At 37.7% G+C, this 14,940-nt stretch overlaps 2 protein-coding genes across 2 annotated transcripts in view; both read left to right on the forward strand.

Moving 5' to 3' along the window:
• The first annotated feature begins 60 nt into the window (after positions 1-60).
• polr2k (RNA polymerase II, I and III subunit K) lies at positions 61-2,354 on the forward strand. Its single transcript, XM_016466217.1, has 4 exons — positions 61-161; positions 456-519; positions 636-728; positions 2,291-2,354. Exons 2-4 carry the CDS (start codon positions 459-461, stop codon positions 2,311-2,313), a joined length of 177 nt encoding a protein of 58 aa, XP_016321703.1. The 5' UTR covers positions 61-161; positions 456-458; the 3' UTR covers positions 2,314-2,354.
• Positions 2,355-5,677: 3,323 nt separating this feature from the next.
• LOC107672845 (sperm-associated antigen 1A) overlaps positions 5,678-14,940 on the forward strand; it is a 14,570-nt gene continuing 5,307 nt past the window's right edge. The window contains exons 1-7 of the mRNA XM_016466216.1: positions 5,678-6,147; positions 7,351-7,450; positions 7,955-8,107; positions 9,830-9,984; positions 13,164-13,305; positions 13,676-13,802; positions 13,999-14,125. Coding sequence (XP_016321702.1) covers positions 5,784-6,147; positions 7,351-7,450; positions 7,955-8,107; positions 9,830-9,984; positions 13,164-13,305; positions 13,676-13,802; positions 13,999-14,125 — 1,168 coding nt within the window. The 5' untranslated portion in view covers positions 5,678-5,783. The remainder of the gene's footprint in view (positions 6,148-7,350; positions 7,451-7,954; positions 8,108-9,829; positions 9,985-13,163; positions 13,306-13,675; positions 13,803-13,998; positions 14,126-14,940) is intronic.

Raw genomic sequence — 14,940 nt, forward strand, 5'->3', positions numbered from 1 at the left:
TCCCACCAGTGTTTGACGAGCCCAGCTCAGGCGTTCGATTTCTGTCAATCATTCGTTTCAACCAATAGCAGCGTTCGTTACTCTGATGTCTTTCTGTAAGTACTGCGCATGCGTGAACGCCGGCAGCGTTTTGTAGCAAACCGAGAGCTCACGCGTGAAAGGTAAAGCGTTGAACGTTTACATTTCATGGCTGTATACACTACTAAATGAAATTAAGAATAATATTGTGCGGTTTTGTATCTAATATAAATATTTAGAATAATGCATCTAACGAGTAATAGTAGAGCGTGTCCGTACACATTGGAATAATAAATAAACTCTTATATGAGTAAAGTCTAGCTCATGTAACTAGTAGATACGGTACTATATATTAATTTAATAATTAATCTAATATATTTATAGTGTTGAATCATTATAATAAAGCATGAAGTAGTAGCTGTTTGTGTGTATTTCAGGCCATGGATTCTCAGAAAGACATTCAGCCTCCTAAACAGCAGCCTATGATCTATATTTGTGGAGGTAATTCCTCTCTTCATGCTTTTAGTTCTGTGTTTCATGTGTTAGTCATTGATAATCCTGTCTTTCATCACACAGTCTGTCCTGAGCTGTCCAGTGTTTCTGCTGCTGTGTTTCAGAGTGTCACACAGAAAATGAGATCAAGGCCCGAGATCCCATCAGATGCAGAGAGTGCGGTTACAGAATCATGTACAAGAAGAGGACCAAAAGATGTATCCTTTCTCAGCTGAATAATGCTTAGTGGCTAAAAGGGGGGGAAAACTGCCATCATTTACTCACCCTCATGTTGTTCCAAAACCATAACCCACATCATATGATGTAACCTTTTTTACATTATGAAAAATAGAACTTGTAATCTGCTCTTTTCCATGCAATGACAGTTCATAGTCATCTGTAAAGCTCTAAAAATAGTACAACAACCCCATAAAAGTGGTCCATCTGACTCGTGTGTTATTTTCCAAGTCGTCTGAAGTTATTTTGAAAAGCAGACCATTTATATCATTATTCTTTCATTCAAATAAGGAGGTTTGCGCTTGATCACAAAATGTGTAATCAATGGCAATTGCTGTTAATAATGTAAAATATAGCGCGGATGCCCTTTTTGGAGCTTTACAGCTGTGTAGAATACTCGCTGTGTGAAGAACAGAAATGTGCAAGAAAGAACAATTCTTATGCATTTCATAGAGCATATGGTGGTGAATAAATGGAGACTTTTTTTGTGGTGAACTACTACTTTAATTCTTCTAATAATTACAAAATTAAGCTCTTGCCATGGTTTCTTGATTCAGATATAGGGTGTGTTCACACTTGTAGTTTGGCTCATTTGGTCCGGACCAAAAAGGAAAATGATACATTTGGTCCTGGTCCACTGGCGAACCTAAAGGCATAGTGATACGTTCACAACCTGATTGGTCGGCTTGAATGCGCTTTAAAGGGTTAGTTCACCCAAAACTGAAAATTCTGTCATTAATTACTCACCCTCATGTCGTTCCAACCCCGTAAGACCTTCGTTCATCTTCGGAAAATAGATGGTGCCATTTTGGAGAGTATCCGCTAGAGGTAAACAGCGTATGCTGTTCTGTGTCAGCTGCGTCACACGGACTGTTTCCTTTCGTGTTGTGATTTGATCTGAACAATTTACCTCTAGCGGATACTCTCCAAAATGGCACCATCTATTTTCCGAAGATGAACGAAGGTCTGGGTTTGAAACGACGTGAGGGTGAGTAATTAATGACAGAATTTTCATTTTTTGGGTGAACTAACCCTTTAAGTCGAACACGCCTAATGCCGCCTGCTGGACTAAGCGCGCTCATTCTTGCGTGTTATTTTCACCACCTGCAACCTCATCGTTGCTCCATGACATGTCGCCAAATCATGTCGCATAGCGTCGCATCTTGTCATTACTTCCTGTTTTTGGTTCGTTTAGAAGTATTTGGTCCGTGTTGCGTTCGTATATCAATCGAACCGCACCAGAGTTCGTTTGGAAGCGGACCGAGACCCATCTTTTCAGCGGTCTCGGTCCGCTTGTTTGGTGCGCACCAGGGTTCGGATGGCAGCGTTCACACTTACTCGAACAAACCGCACTAACAGAGCAATCGCACCAGGGTTCGTTTTAATCGAACCAAACATGACAAGTGTGAAAGCACCCATATATGCCATACTAATTAAGTAATTATAGTCATGTTTACATTTTAATCTGATTTTTTTTTTTTTTTTGGTCTTCTGTATTAACCCTCCTGTGTTCATTATATTTTCCCTTAACTCCTGTTTCCAGTGGTTGTTTTTGATGCCCGATGAGATGAATCTGCCGTTTTCCTGTTAGAATTAGCTTTTTTTTTTTTTTATCTTTGACTGTGTAAATACATGTATACAATTTGAATGGGCAGTAATGGATCAAAATTGAGTAAAATTCAATTTGCAAAAAAATTGAGTGGATGTTTTCTTTTTGTATTTGCAGTTTAGAATTATAAATTAACTTATCATTTGGTGTAAACCCTGCTCAAATCAAGTAGTGAGTTGTTCTTGTAGTTTAGGATGGATGAAGGGATTTTTTTCCCATTAGAAATGGAAATATTATCAGCCATCATTAAGGTGCGGCTACATTACCGAAATTTCACAAGCAACATAGGTCTATTTTACGTTAGCAACTTGTGAACCTGTTGTTAAATCTGTGTGGGGAAATTTTTCACCCAATCACATGAATTCCTGTTGAAAAGCAAATATAAAATATAGCTGCAAATATAAAATATAGCTGCAAGCAGCAATTAAGGGGCCAAGCACTCCAGAGGCAAAATGAGGAGCTAAGCATGGCATGGAGCATCAGACCAAATGCAACCATGAGTAATAAAAGCAATTTTAGGATGATTGTAATTGAAATGGCTGAAAAACATGAATAAAACCTCTAGTAATATGATTTAATGGCTTATCACTTCTGACCAACAGGTAGCGCTGTAATCAAATCAATTTGGTGTGTTCTGTGTGAGGTGACAATGGCACACACAAAGTTTGGTGTCATGTCAAAGCTATGCAGAGATGCAGCCTCAGATGCAGTTTGGCATCTTTCCAGCTAATTTGTTGATGTGCTAAAAACGAAAACCGTTTCGTACATCGACATGAAATCCATAACTTTTTGCCAGCTTGGTCTGAAGATGATCCGAGTCAAATTTGGTGAAAATCGGACAAACGCTCTAGGAGTTCGAAAAGGTAGGTTTTCAACATGAATCAAAATGGCGGACAGGAAGTTCGGCCAGTTATGACATAATTGGTATCGATGTTCTCGGCATGATACAAGGAATCTATCAACATCAGTCTCATTACAATAGGCTAATGTAAGCAAAAGTTATTAGCATTTTTGGAAATTTCATTATAACTTTTGACCACAAGATGGCGCTGCCCCCAAACTTTTTGAGTACCATACCGAGTTTCGTAATGATACGTCAATGCGTTCGTAAAATATAGCATTTTATGACAAAATTAAAAATGGCCGACGGCCAAAATGGCTGACATGGTAAAATTCGGCATGCTCCACCGAATCGAAAAAGACCGGTTTTGTGATTTTTGGTCAAACCATTCAGAAGTTATAAGCAATAATAGCCATTTCATATCTCCCGACCACTAGGTGGCACTGCACCGAAACACTGCAGGTAGTCTCAAGTCATGCTTGTTATAACACACGCCAAAATAAATACGCCAAACCATTGTGGAGATATAGCCTCACATCCATTTTTGCATGCTTTTCGTCGAATTCGTTTGCGTGTTTTTCAAGAATGGTTTGATGAATCAACTTTAATTCCATAACTGTTTGCCAGCATGGTCTGAAGATGATCTGAGCCAATTTTGGTGAAAATCGGACGAGTTAGAAAAAGTATGTTTTTCGAACAATTGAAAATAGGGAAAAAACTAAACCTTACAATTTTTACATTTTGGAGTTCATTCGACTCGGCATGAGCCAAGGATTCAGAGGAAAAATAATTTTCCTTCTGTGCTTTACAGTTCAAAAGTTATTAGCATAAACATGAGTGAAACTTTGGACAAGTGGTGGTGCTAGAGAGTTTGAGTTAGACTCCAAATTTGCAGTGGTGACTGTTCTGACTGTACTCTATCAGTGTGCCAAATTTCACAACTTTCCCGCAATCAGTTCTATGGGCTGCCATAGACTCAAGAGCGGAAGAAGAGGAACACCAACAGTGTGCTTGGCCCCTAATTAAAGAATGTAAAAATATTTGTTGTCATTGTTGTGTTTTATAGCAGATTCCACAAGTTTGTGTGAAACCCGATGATCACGTGATCCAGCATAATTTGTGAAGAAAAAAAAACATTTTGTGCTTTAATAGATGCAAAAACTGCACAACAAATCTGACAATCTGTATGAATTAAGATGATCAGAATCACAACTTTGCTAACATTTGGACAGTTTCATAATCCTAAAACTTTATATCTACACGCTTAAAAATAAAGGTTCTTTATTGGCATCAATGGTTCTCAATGGCATCCATGGAACCTTTCAAATGCAGTAAAGGTTCTTTATAGTCAAAAAGGGTTCTTAAGATTTCTAAAATGTTCTTCAAAATGGTTCTTTTAGGAACTGAAAGGTTCTTTGGGGAACCAAAAATGGTTCTTCTATGGCATCACTGCAAAAACACCCTTTGGAACCTTTATTTGAGTGTAGCCTAGAAAATTTGTTACTATAACCAAAATTTAAATGGCTAAACGGAATAACTGCTGTTATTTTGTGCTGTTATAAGCACAAAATCAATTTTCTGTTTCTTTCAATGAACAGTCACACTAGTGGTCAAAAAATTTAAATATTTTCTTTTAAATAAGTCTCTTATGCTTGTCAAGGCTGCATTTACGTGATCAAAAAAAAAGAAGATAATATTGTGAAATATTACAATTTAAAATAACCATTTGTTATTGTAATATATTTTAAAAACTAATTTATTCCTGTGATGTAAAGCATCATTACTCCAATCTTCAGTTTTTTTTTAATTCAGCAAAGGATGCATTAAATTGAACTTGACAGTAAAGACATTTATGTTACAATTTTTTTTTTTTTCAAATAATTGCTTTTAAATTTTCTATTCACCAAAGTATCCTGAAATAAATCTAATCAAAAAAAAATATCAAGCAGCTAAATTATTGATTTTTCAACGTATTTTCATGATTTCTGAAGGATCATGTGATACTGAAAAATGGAGCAACGGTGCTGGAAATTCAGCTTTGCTCAAAATATATTCAAATGGAAGAGTTATTTTTTATTTGTAATATTTCTCAATATTACGTTTTTTACTGTATTTTTGATCAAATAAATGCGGCCCCTGTGACTATACAAGGCTTCTTTCCAGAACATTCAAAAATTCTAATTATTCCAAGCTTTTGTCCTTTAGCGCATGAGCTTTATTTTGACAGTATAAAGCACAGAAATGACAGCATAAAGTCGTTCAGAAGCCATAACACAAACAGTAAACTTCAAGCGCGCAGAGATCCTGAGCAGTGTCAGCTGAAGGGCTCCGCAGCTGATTTTCCGCACAATGAAATACAGCAGGGCTGTTTGAACTCCCCTAGCTGCTGTTTCACAGGAAACCTCCCCCACTCTGCAGCAGCTCCGCAGCCCCTCCCCCCGCGTGATGTCACGCGTCCTCCCACTTCTGGCTGAGCCTCACAGTCTGCGCAGGGAACAGGAAGAGAGCGAGCGAGTGTATGAGTGTGTGTGTGTGTGTGTGTGAGGACGGGAGCTCGCTGTACTGTGCTAGGGACTGAGGGCAGCCATGGGGAATTCACAGAAGAAGGCCCCCGGTCACGGAGAGGGAGGGGGCCCGCACTCTCAACCTGGGACCCCGGGGTACAAGAGGAGCCATGGAAACAACACAGCCAACTCAAAGGAAGTCCAAGGGAAGAGCCCGGCAGTCAATGGCACCCTTCCAGCCGGCAAGAGCCAGGATGAGCCTCAGGGCTCTGGTCCGGCGCACAGTGGCACTGCCGGGGCGAGCTGTAATCTGGACGCCCCGTGTGGGGCCCTTCCTCCTCCACTGGCCAGGCTCAAAAATGAGGGCAATATGTTGTTCAAAAATGGACAGTTTGGCGACGCGCTGGAGAAATACACACAGGCCATCGACGGATGTATAGAAGCTGGTAGAGTGCAAATATTTTGTTTTAGTACTTGCTGTCAAAAGCAGACATGACATTTGTGTTAAAAGAGTAGATTTAACAGTCTTTGGTCTAACCAAGATTGTACATTTTTGGTAAGGCGACTATTTTGGCAAGGTAATCATTGTTTTACTAGTACACTGACATAAAAGTACTGCTTTTTAATGATTCTAGTGGGATACTAGAATTTTGTGTTTAATTATCTTGAAATTATGTGCGTTAAAGTAGTATATTTGACAGATTTTAGGTGTCACCAAAATGCCATTTTTGGCATATTATACTTATATAGTCAACTAACATTTTAACCATTCAGGTTATCATCTCAAAATAATTATGTATGTGTTAAAATAGTGTATTTAACAATTTTTGGTGTCAACAAAATGACATTTTTGGCAACGTGGTATTTTATAGTATCTGTTTTCCTACTCTTTATAGTATACTGACTTAAAAAGTACTTTTTTTTTTTTGAATGAATCATTCTGGCTGGGTACAAGTATTTTGTGTTAAAGTAACTTTAATTATTTAACAGATTTATTTTATTTAAAATTTAACAGGTTTTGGTGTTACCAAGATGGTATTTTTGGTAAGGTGATTGTTTTGGCATGACTATGGTTGTTTTTGGTGAATCTAGTGATACTGACTTAAAAGTACTGGGTGTTCCAAATGAACCAGCACATTTAAATGAATCATGTTGTATTGTGGACTATGAAAGCATCTATTGCGCAAACATTGCATAGATCCTGTTAAGCAGCGTTGAGTAAAGCAGGGGAAGGAATCCAATACCGGTTCATAGAGAGGCTCTGCTATCTAGATGTCCCATGGAAAAGGTCTTAAACCGCTGTTCATCAATCCATTGCATGTTGGGGACTCAAGCCGCATTTTTGTGAAACAGAAGTGAAAGCGTTTAACAAAAATGCCACTCACTTCCGCCACTTGGCATTGTGGGTGTGCCCTTTAAAGTTACGTAATGGGCCTTTTGAAAGCAGGGATGTACTGTCTTTCTAAACTCAGCTTCCCCAGAGTTTGTTCTATGACTAGTTGGGCTTGTAACATGATATCAGGTGACTAAACAAAACATATTCCAGCATAAATGGCTGCCTGAACACTGAACCCATCCTCCCACATGTAACCATGCAGAACTAAAGCTGCTTTCTTGGTCTATTTTCAGTGCTGTGCTTGTATTTGCAGGTATCGACAGCCCAGAGGATCTTTGTATTCTGTACTCCAATAGAGCTGCTTGCTACCTCAAAGATGGAAACAGCGCAGACTGCATTCAGGACTGCACCAGGTTAACCACACATTTACATACTCCCTCTGTTCAATGAATCAATGGCCAGACTTTCACAGAATAATCAGAGCTGCGTTTAGCTTGGATTTACGTGTGAGGTAATACTGTGTCAGAAAGATTAACACTCAACACAGTTAGTTGCACTGTAAGGAGCTTTACCAGCAGACTGGTTAACCGTCACTAAGATCCCCGGCAGTCTGTTACCGCGTTCTGCTCCTTTGGAGGGAAATAATAAAATTTCAATGAGTCAGTGAAGATACTGTACTTTCCGCTGTCCTGTTTGGACGCATCCATTCTTTAATCCTATAATAGATTTTAGAGGAAAGACAGGAAAATTATGGGTAAAGAAGAGAAAATAACACAAGCTTTAGCTTATATGGTATTTTAGCATGAATATTTCTCCAACACATGCAGCTTTATGAATGGTTTCCTATGTAGATTTAGAGAGTTCATTGTAGGGCACAGGATCAGAGAAAGATCTTGATCCTCTGTTTCATCCTCTAGGGCTCTAGAGCTCCGCCCCTTCTCGCTGAAGCCCCTCCTCCGGCGGGCGATGGCGTATGAGACTATGGAGCGCTACAGGAAAGCCTATGCGGATTACAAGACAGTCCTGCAGATAGACATCAGTGTGCAGGCGGCTCACGACAGTGTGCACAGGTACAATCCACAGGCCGCAGGATGACATTTTAATGTTTACAAATGTAGCTTTCTAAAAAATCTTTTATTATTTTCAATATCCTATCTTTAAAACAGGGTTAATTTACTAATTGTACATGTATATATATATTTCCCTTATATATATTTTGCAGTATATTTTGAGTAATATTTATGCTTCACATCGAAAAGTCTGTACAAATATGGCCCAATGCACTGTTAATATGAAGGAATTTTTCGTATTGATTTTTCACAGGTGTTTTAACCATATTTTGAATTACACATTGCATGATTGTGTTTTAGGGTTAAATCAAATGTCTGTAAACTGAAAGAATGATGGCAAAAAGTTACCAGTACTTTTTCTGTTTTCGACACATTTTTTTTCGTACAGTCTTGTTTTAATTGGAAATGTTTTTAAAAATGTTGACAATAGAATAGAAAATAAACTTCAAAAGATGTATTGTCTGAGAAAAATGGTCTTGCACAGTAAATTCATCTCATTTCAAGGACGTTTATAAGAGCAAAGTACTTAAAGGGATAGTTCACCCAAAAATGAAAATTCTGTCATTAATTACTCAACCTTATGTCGTTCTAAACTCGTAAGACCTTCGTTTATCTTCGAAACACAAATGAAGATATTTTTTATGAAATCTGAGAGCTCTCTGACCCTCCATAGACAGCAAGGATAATATCACGATCAATGCACAGAAACGTAGCAAGGACATCGGTAAAATAGTCCATGTGACATCAGTGGTTCAACTGTAATTTTACGAAGCTACGAGAATACTTTTTGTGCGCAAAGAAAACAATAATAACAATTTATTCAACTACTTTTCTTTCCGAGTTACCGTCTTCCGCCATTTTGGAGAGTACCCCAGAACGTAATCAACGTAATCAGTGTTGTTTACGTTCAGTAGAGAGCGCACGCATGCTGAACGTAAACAACGCTGATTACGTTCTGGGGTTTGGAACGACATGAGGGTGAGTAAGTAATGACAACATTTTCATTTTTGGGTGAACTAACCCTTTAAAGGAATAGTTCGCCCAAAAAAATTCAAATTCTGTTTTCATTACTCACTCTCATGTTCTTCCAAACCTGTATGAGTTTCTTTCTTCTGCCGAACACAAAAGAAGATATTTTGAAGAATGTTGGTGAACAAACCGTTTCGGTCCCCACTGACTTCCATTACACGGGAAAAAGTACTATGGTAGTCAATGGGGACCATCAACTCTTTGTTTTTTCACATTCTTCAAAATATCTTCTTTTGTGTTCAGCAGAAGAAAGAAACTCCACACTCTTAAAACTAAAGGTGCTTCACGATGCCATAGAAGAACCTTTTTTGTCTAAATGGTTCCATAAAGAACCTTTAAAATCTGAAGAACCTTTCTGTTTCACAAAAGGTTCTTTGTGGTGAAAGAAGATTAGAATCTTCAGATTATAAAAAGGTAAGAAAGAGATGGTTCTTTAAAGAACCTTTGACTGAATGGTTCTTTGTGGAACCAAAAATGGTTCTTCTATGGCATCCCTGTCATGAACCTTTTAAGCGCCTTTATTTTTAAGAGTGCAGGTTTCAGGTTTGGAACAACTTTAGAGTGAGTAATGATGACAGAAATTACATTTTTGGGTGCAATGTCCTGTAAGGAAGTTATTTTTTTGCAGTGAAATGGTAAAAATTTCAGTAATGTCATTTGTTCTGTCTGATTGTGTTTGTGATGTGATCTCAGAATCACTAAAATGCTGATCGAGCAGGACGGTCCTGACTGGCGAGAGAAGCTTCCCGAGATTCCAAAGGTTCCTCTTTCTGCCCAGCAGCACCGTAAAGATGAGCCCAGTGCAGAGGTTCTGCAGGCCCGCGCAGCCAGAGCAGAGCAGGAGAAGGGTGAGTTAACACCGCATCGCCACTGAACCAAAACCAACACCAGAACCAGAACACAGCTACCAGACAGTCAGTTATGAGTCAGTTATCAGTTATGAGCAATAGTAAGGTATAATTGTAATAGTAAATCATAATTACTAATTGTACACGGATGGTATAGTTTAAAATAGTTTCTCAGAAGTTAAAATATATGTTAATATCTGTGCCTTTCACACCTGAAAGGGTTAACCTAGGTCCGTCTTTGAATATATATATCTTATTTGCATATTTACAAGGTTATTAAAAGTGGCCCTCATTCATTAATTTGAGCGTGAAATCTGCATTTGAATGTTTTCACAATTCATGATTCAATGATGACCCATCAATAACTTTTGTACTGAAACTTAATCTAAATGTACAAACAGTGAAGGAACAACTGAAATCACATCCTCCAGATGGTCTTTTGAATGTGTTGGGAGGAAAGCATAGATATTCAATCTTAAATATTTTTCATCATATAGTAAAAGAGAAAGTAAAGGTGCATTATAGCTGCGAGGTTCCTCTGAATAAAAACACAGATATTATGCATGTAATGTTATATATGTACAGCCGGCCAGTGTGGGGTGTAATGCATTACTAAGTAATTAATTACTGTTATTTAATTACGTTTCCCTTTAAAAAGTAAATTAAGGGATTATTATTAAAATCTTATTATTATTATTCATTATTAAAATTACAAGTTGTGTTTGTTAACATTTGTTAATGCACTGTGAACTAACATGACTGTATTTTTTATTAACTAACATTAACAAAGTTGAATAAATAGTGTAATAAATGTATTGTTAGTTCATGTTAGTTAATACATTAACTAATGTTAACAAATGACACCTTATTGTAAAGTGTTACCACACATTAACATCTGATGTTAAAATATATGTTTTTACTGTAACTTTCTCCCTTTAAATACTTTAGTCGGTTCAAGAATAATATATGCAATTTTATATTTGAAAGTTTTAAACGAGCAGTTTCATGTCTATCCTCGTATTGTGCAAATGGTCGAGATCGATTTGGGATTTACAAACTAATTAGTAATAAGTAATGCAATCATTTTTAGAGAGAGTAATTAGTACAGTAATCTAATTACACCGTTGAAGATGTAATTTTGTAGCTACTTTCTTACAGTAACTTAACCCAAACTGCAGCTGGCTCATGAGCTGCCTGTAATCTGGCTCTGTATGAAAGGTTTTCATTATGTTTGAACTGGTTTTAGGGAATTACTCAAGGATCTTTTCTTTAGAGAGCGTCATATATTTGCTGAGAGTGATGAAATGTCTACTCAGACCCACCTTAACCCCTAATATTAAAGTATACAGCTATAATTGCTGTGTAAATGCATTCATGCCATTTCTGAGCTGCATCAAACAGTCACCTCAGAAGTGCTTCTGTACCACCTTTGCAGAGTAAATTCTGTATTTTAGCATTATATTGTGGACATCCACATTAGGCGTCTTAACTAGAGAGACTTCCTTGGTCAACCAGCTTCAGCAGAAAGATCCTGCAGGTTGATCTTTATTATTGAAGCATGGCTATACAGACCAGGACCAGGATATTCATGCTGAGGTTATGAAAGAGGGCTGCATGCATTAAAATATAATGCATTTCCAAACAGAAATCTATGCTGGAACACCAAAGACCTGCAAATGCAGGCCAATGCTGATGAATAATACATACAGAAAAAAATGCCGTTGAACAACTCACAACAAACGCCCGCCGGGAAGCCTTATTAGGTTTGACATTGTGTGTGACGTTTGAATTTTCTGTTGTTCACGTGTTTACGGGAATTATGCAAACAGATTCAGTCACACGCTGTAACTAACAGCATTTGTCAGCGTGGATGTACCGCGCTTGATGGCAATCAATAATGTAAAAGCGTAACATAGTCAGCTCTCATCGTAATGGAACCAGACGGCTCCGGTTTCAATGCATTAAAATATAATGCATTTCCAAACAGAAATCTATGCTGGAACACCAAAGACCTGCAAATGCAGGCCAATGCTGATGAATAATACATACAGAAAAAAATGCCGTTGAACAACTCACAACAAACGCCCGCCGGGAAGCCTTATTAGGTTTGACATTGTGTGTGACGTTTGAATTTTCTGTTGTTCACGTGTTTACGGGAATTATGCAAACAGATTCAGTCACACGCTGTAACTAACAGCATTTGTCAGCGTGGATGTACCGCGCTTGATGGCAATCAATAATGTAAAAGCGTAACATAGTCAGCTCTCATCGTAATGGAACCAGACGGCTCCGGTTTCATTCTGACCTGAGAAATGATCATGACCGGGTCGCATGATCACACGGCACACATCAGCGCCGATCAATGGGACAACCTTTGCTCTGCTGTCCTTTGAGCCAGATGCAGTCATAGCCATGGGTGTGTGTTATGTTATTCCCACTGCACTCGCTGCCTGCACTGCAACTGAACTCTTCAAAATAAAGGCGCTTAAAAGGTTCTTCACAGCGATGCCATAGAAGAACCATTTTTGGTTCCACAAAGAACCATTCAGTAGACCAACCACTGCAAACCTGCCAAGCACACTGACACAAGCCTATTTGGTAATTGAAATAAAGCTGAAATAAAATAAATATAAATATTAGATGAAAAACTTAACTTAAAAAACTTAAAATCTGAAATGTTGTCTTGAAGAACTAAAACTACTATTTAAAAAATAAAGCTAAAAAATTTATTAAATTGAAGTTATATTTATATAAAAAAAACTAATAAAAGCACATAACAAAATTACCTTTAAAAAAAACCCTAAACTAAAATTTAAATAAAAACTGAAAATATACAAATAAAATAAAATTGAAAAATATTTATAAATACTATAATTGTATAGAAATTATACTAAAATAACACTGGAAATTACATTTTGCATAAAAAAATAAGCTTATTTGTTTTACCATTAAGTTTCACCAAGAAGCTGTTGCACTACAATAATGAGAATTTGGGAGGGAAATGTGCTTAAATGTGATTACATTTTTATTTGTTTGTTTCTTTGTTTTTGTAATTTTGAGAATTATGACCCAGACATGCTCTTGACGGGTTTTGTGACATTTACTCTTTTAGAGTGGATGCTATAATTTAGGGAAGTATTCAGAAGTGTAATTCTACTGTAAATCTACTTTCTCCACAGCCAGAAAAGCAGAGGTTCGATTCACATTGCTGAAACAAGAAGGAAATGACGCGGTGAAGAACGGCCAGTTTCAAGGTGCTGTGGACAAATACAGCGAATGTCTGGCCATCAGACCTAATGAATGTGCCATCTACACCAACAGGTAAACCTGTCCTACACTTTACAACTGTTATTATTATCAGCTAAACGCAAGCTGTGTTCAGAATAGCACAATACAGTATTACTCATATATATCACTAATATAGTATACACTGTACAGTATGAAGCAAGCAGTGCGCTATAGTAACCAGTTCTGAACACAGCCGCAGTTTGGTGCAGCTAAATACTTACAAAGTAGCAATGAACTGAACCAGCTGCACATGTTGTCCTGAGCCTTCCAGAAAGTGCTGAGGCTGGAGCTGCTCAGACGAGGCTTTTCAGTCAGCAATTAGCTCTGGCAACTCCAGCATAAAACAGCGGAGGAGAGAGTCAGGCCGCACTGCCGAATTAGAAATGTCTGCCGTGTTTTTCAGAGCGCTGTGCTATCTCAAGCTGGAAGGTTTCGCAGAAGCCAAACACGACTGTGATTCTGCGCTTCAGATCGAGCCAAACAATAAGAAAGCATTTTACAGACGAGCACTAGCACACAAAGGCTTGAAGGTGTGTATTGTGCCATCAAACATGCCATTTATACTCATAAGAAAGCATGTCTCCTTCATTTTTGTACATTTTACATGTAAAACATTGTGAATAATGATTGTGCGTGCGGCATCAAACTAACCTTATATCATGATAGTGTTGAATTCAGAGCAGCAAGCAGCAAGTCTTGATGGTCTGTCTGTATGTTTTGCCTCAGGACTACCTGTCAGCCAGCACTGATTTACAGGAAGTGCTGCAGTTGGATCTGAACGTGCAGGAGGCCGAGCAGGAGCTGGAGACAGTGACTAGCCTGTTAAGAGAGAGTCTACTGGCTAATTCTCAAGGTGAAGTCTCACTGCCAACGAGAGACAAAAACTAGCACAGTGCAGACTATGTAGGAAATCAGTTTCTTGGAACAACACCGCTACTTTTAAAAGTAATGCATTACAATATTGCGCTACTCGCTAAGAAAAGTAACTAATTATGAATAGTAATAGTTGAATTGGATCAGGTCAGCAGCAAAGACATTGGTTAATATAATAACCTATTTAATTATTGCAGGTTTGCGTCATTCTGAGTTTGCATTTCACTGTTTGTATTCATTTTGAGGAATAGCCTACTGAATCTTTTTTTGTGCACGTGAGATGAGTAAATGCATGTTCACATTTAGTCTAGAACTACAGTACAGGAGAGCGGGGCACAACGTAACACTTTTTGACTTGAACTGTCAGTTTTTGTAAATCCACATGAGGTTCAGAATATCATTTTTTATCCACAGTAATTTCATACTTGTCTTGTACAAATATGTTATATTGTTTCATAACTACAGTGTACGTTTTTCTTTATTTACCCTCAAAAAAGTGAAATGTGACAACGTGCCCCGTAGGTGGGGTACACTGTAACATCTGAGGGGCACGTTGTAACATGACTGTATGACAGCTTAATCTGTTATCTGATCGAATGAAAAAAATATACAAGAAAAAACTAAAATATTTTGTCAATAAAATAAAAATAAATTTTTTTTTTCAAATAAAATAATGGCGTGTTTGTTAAGAATTAAAAATAATCTGATTTTGGAGTTTGACAATGAACACATTGCAACCATGCTTGGGACGGCCCACATAAACGAGCAAAAATGCTTTACATGTCTTGAAATAAT

This window comes from Sinocyclocheilus anshuiensis, unplaced genomic scaffold (assembly GCF_001515605.1).
Source record: "Sinocyclocheilus anshuiensis isolate Anshui unplaced genomic scaffold, SAMN03320099.WGS_v1.1 scaffold132, whole genome shotgun sequence".
Lineage (NCBI taxonomy): Eukaryota > Metazoa > Chordata > Actinopteri > Cypriniformes > Cyprinidae > Sinocyclocheilus > Sinocyclocheilus anshuiensis.

Coding starts and splice junctions, on each gene's coding strand:
- polr2k (XM_016466217.1), top strand. CDS start 459: ATGGATTCTCAGAAAGACATTCAGCCTCCTAAACAGCAGCCTATGATC. Junction 520..635: donor TATGATCTATATTTGTGGAG/GTAATTCCTCTC, acceptor GCTGTGTTTCAG/AGTGTCACACAGAAAATGAG. Junction 729..2,290: donor CAAGAAGAGGACCAAAAGAT/GTATCCTTTCTC, acceptor TCCTGTTTCCAG/TGGTTGTTTTTGATGCCCGA.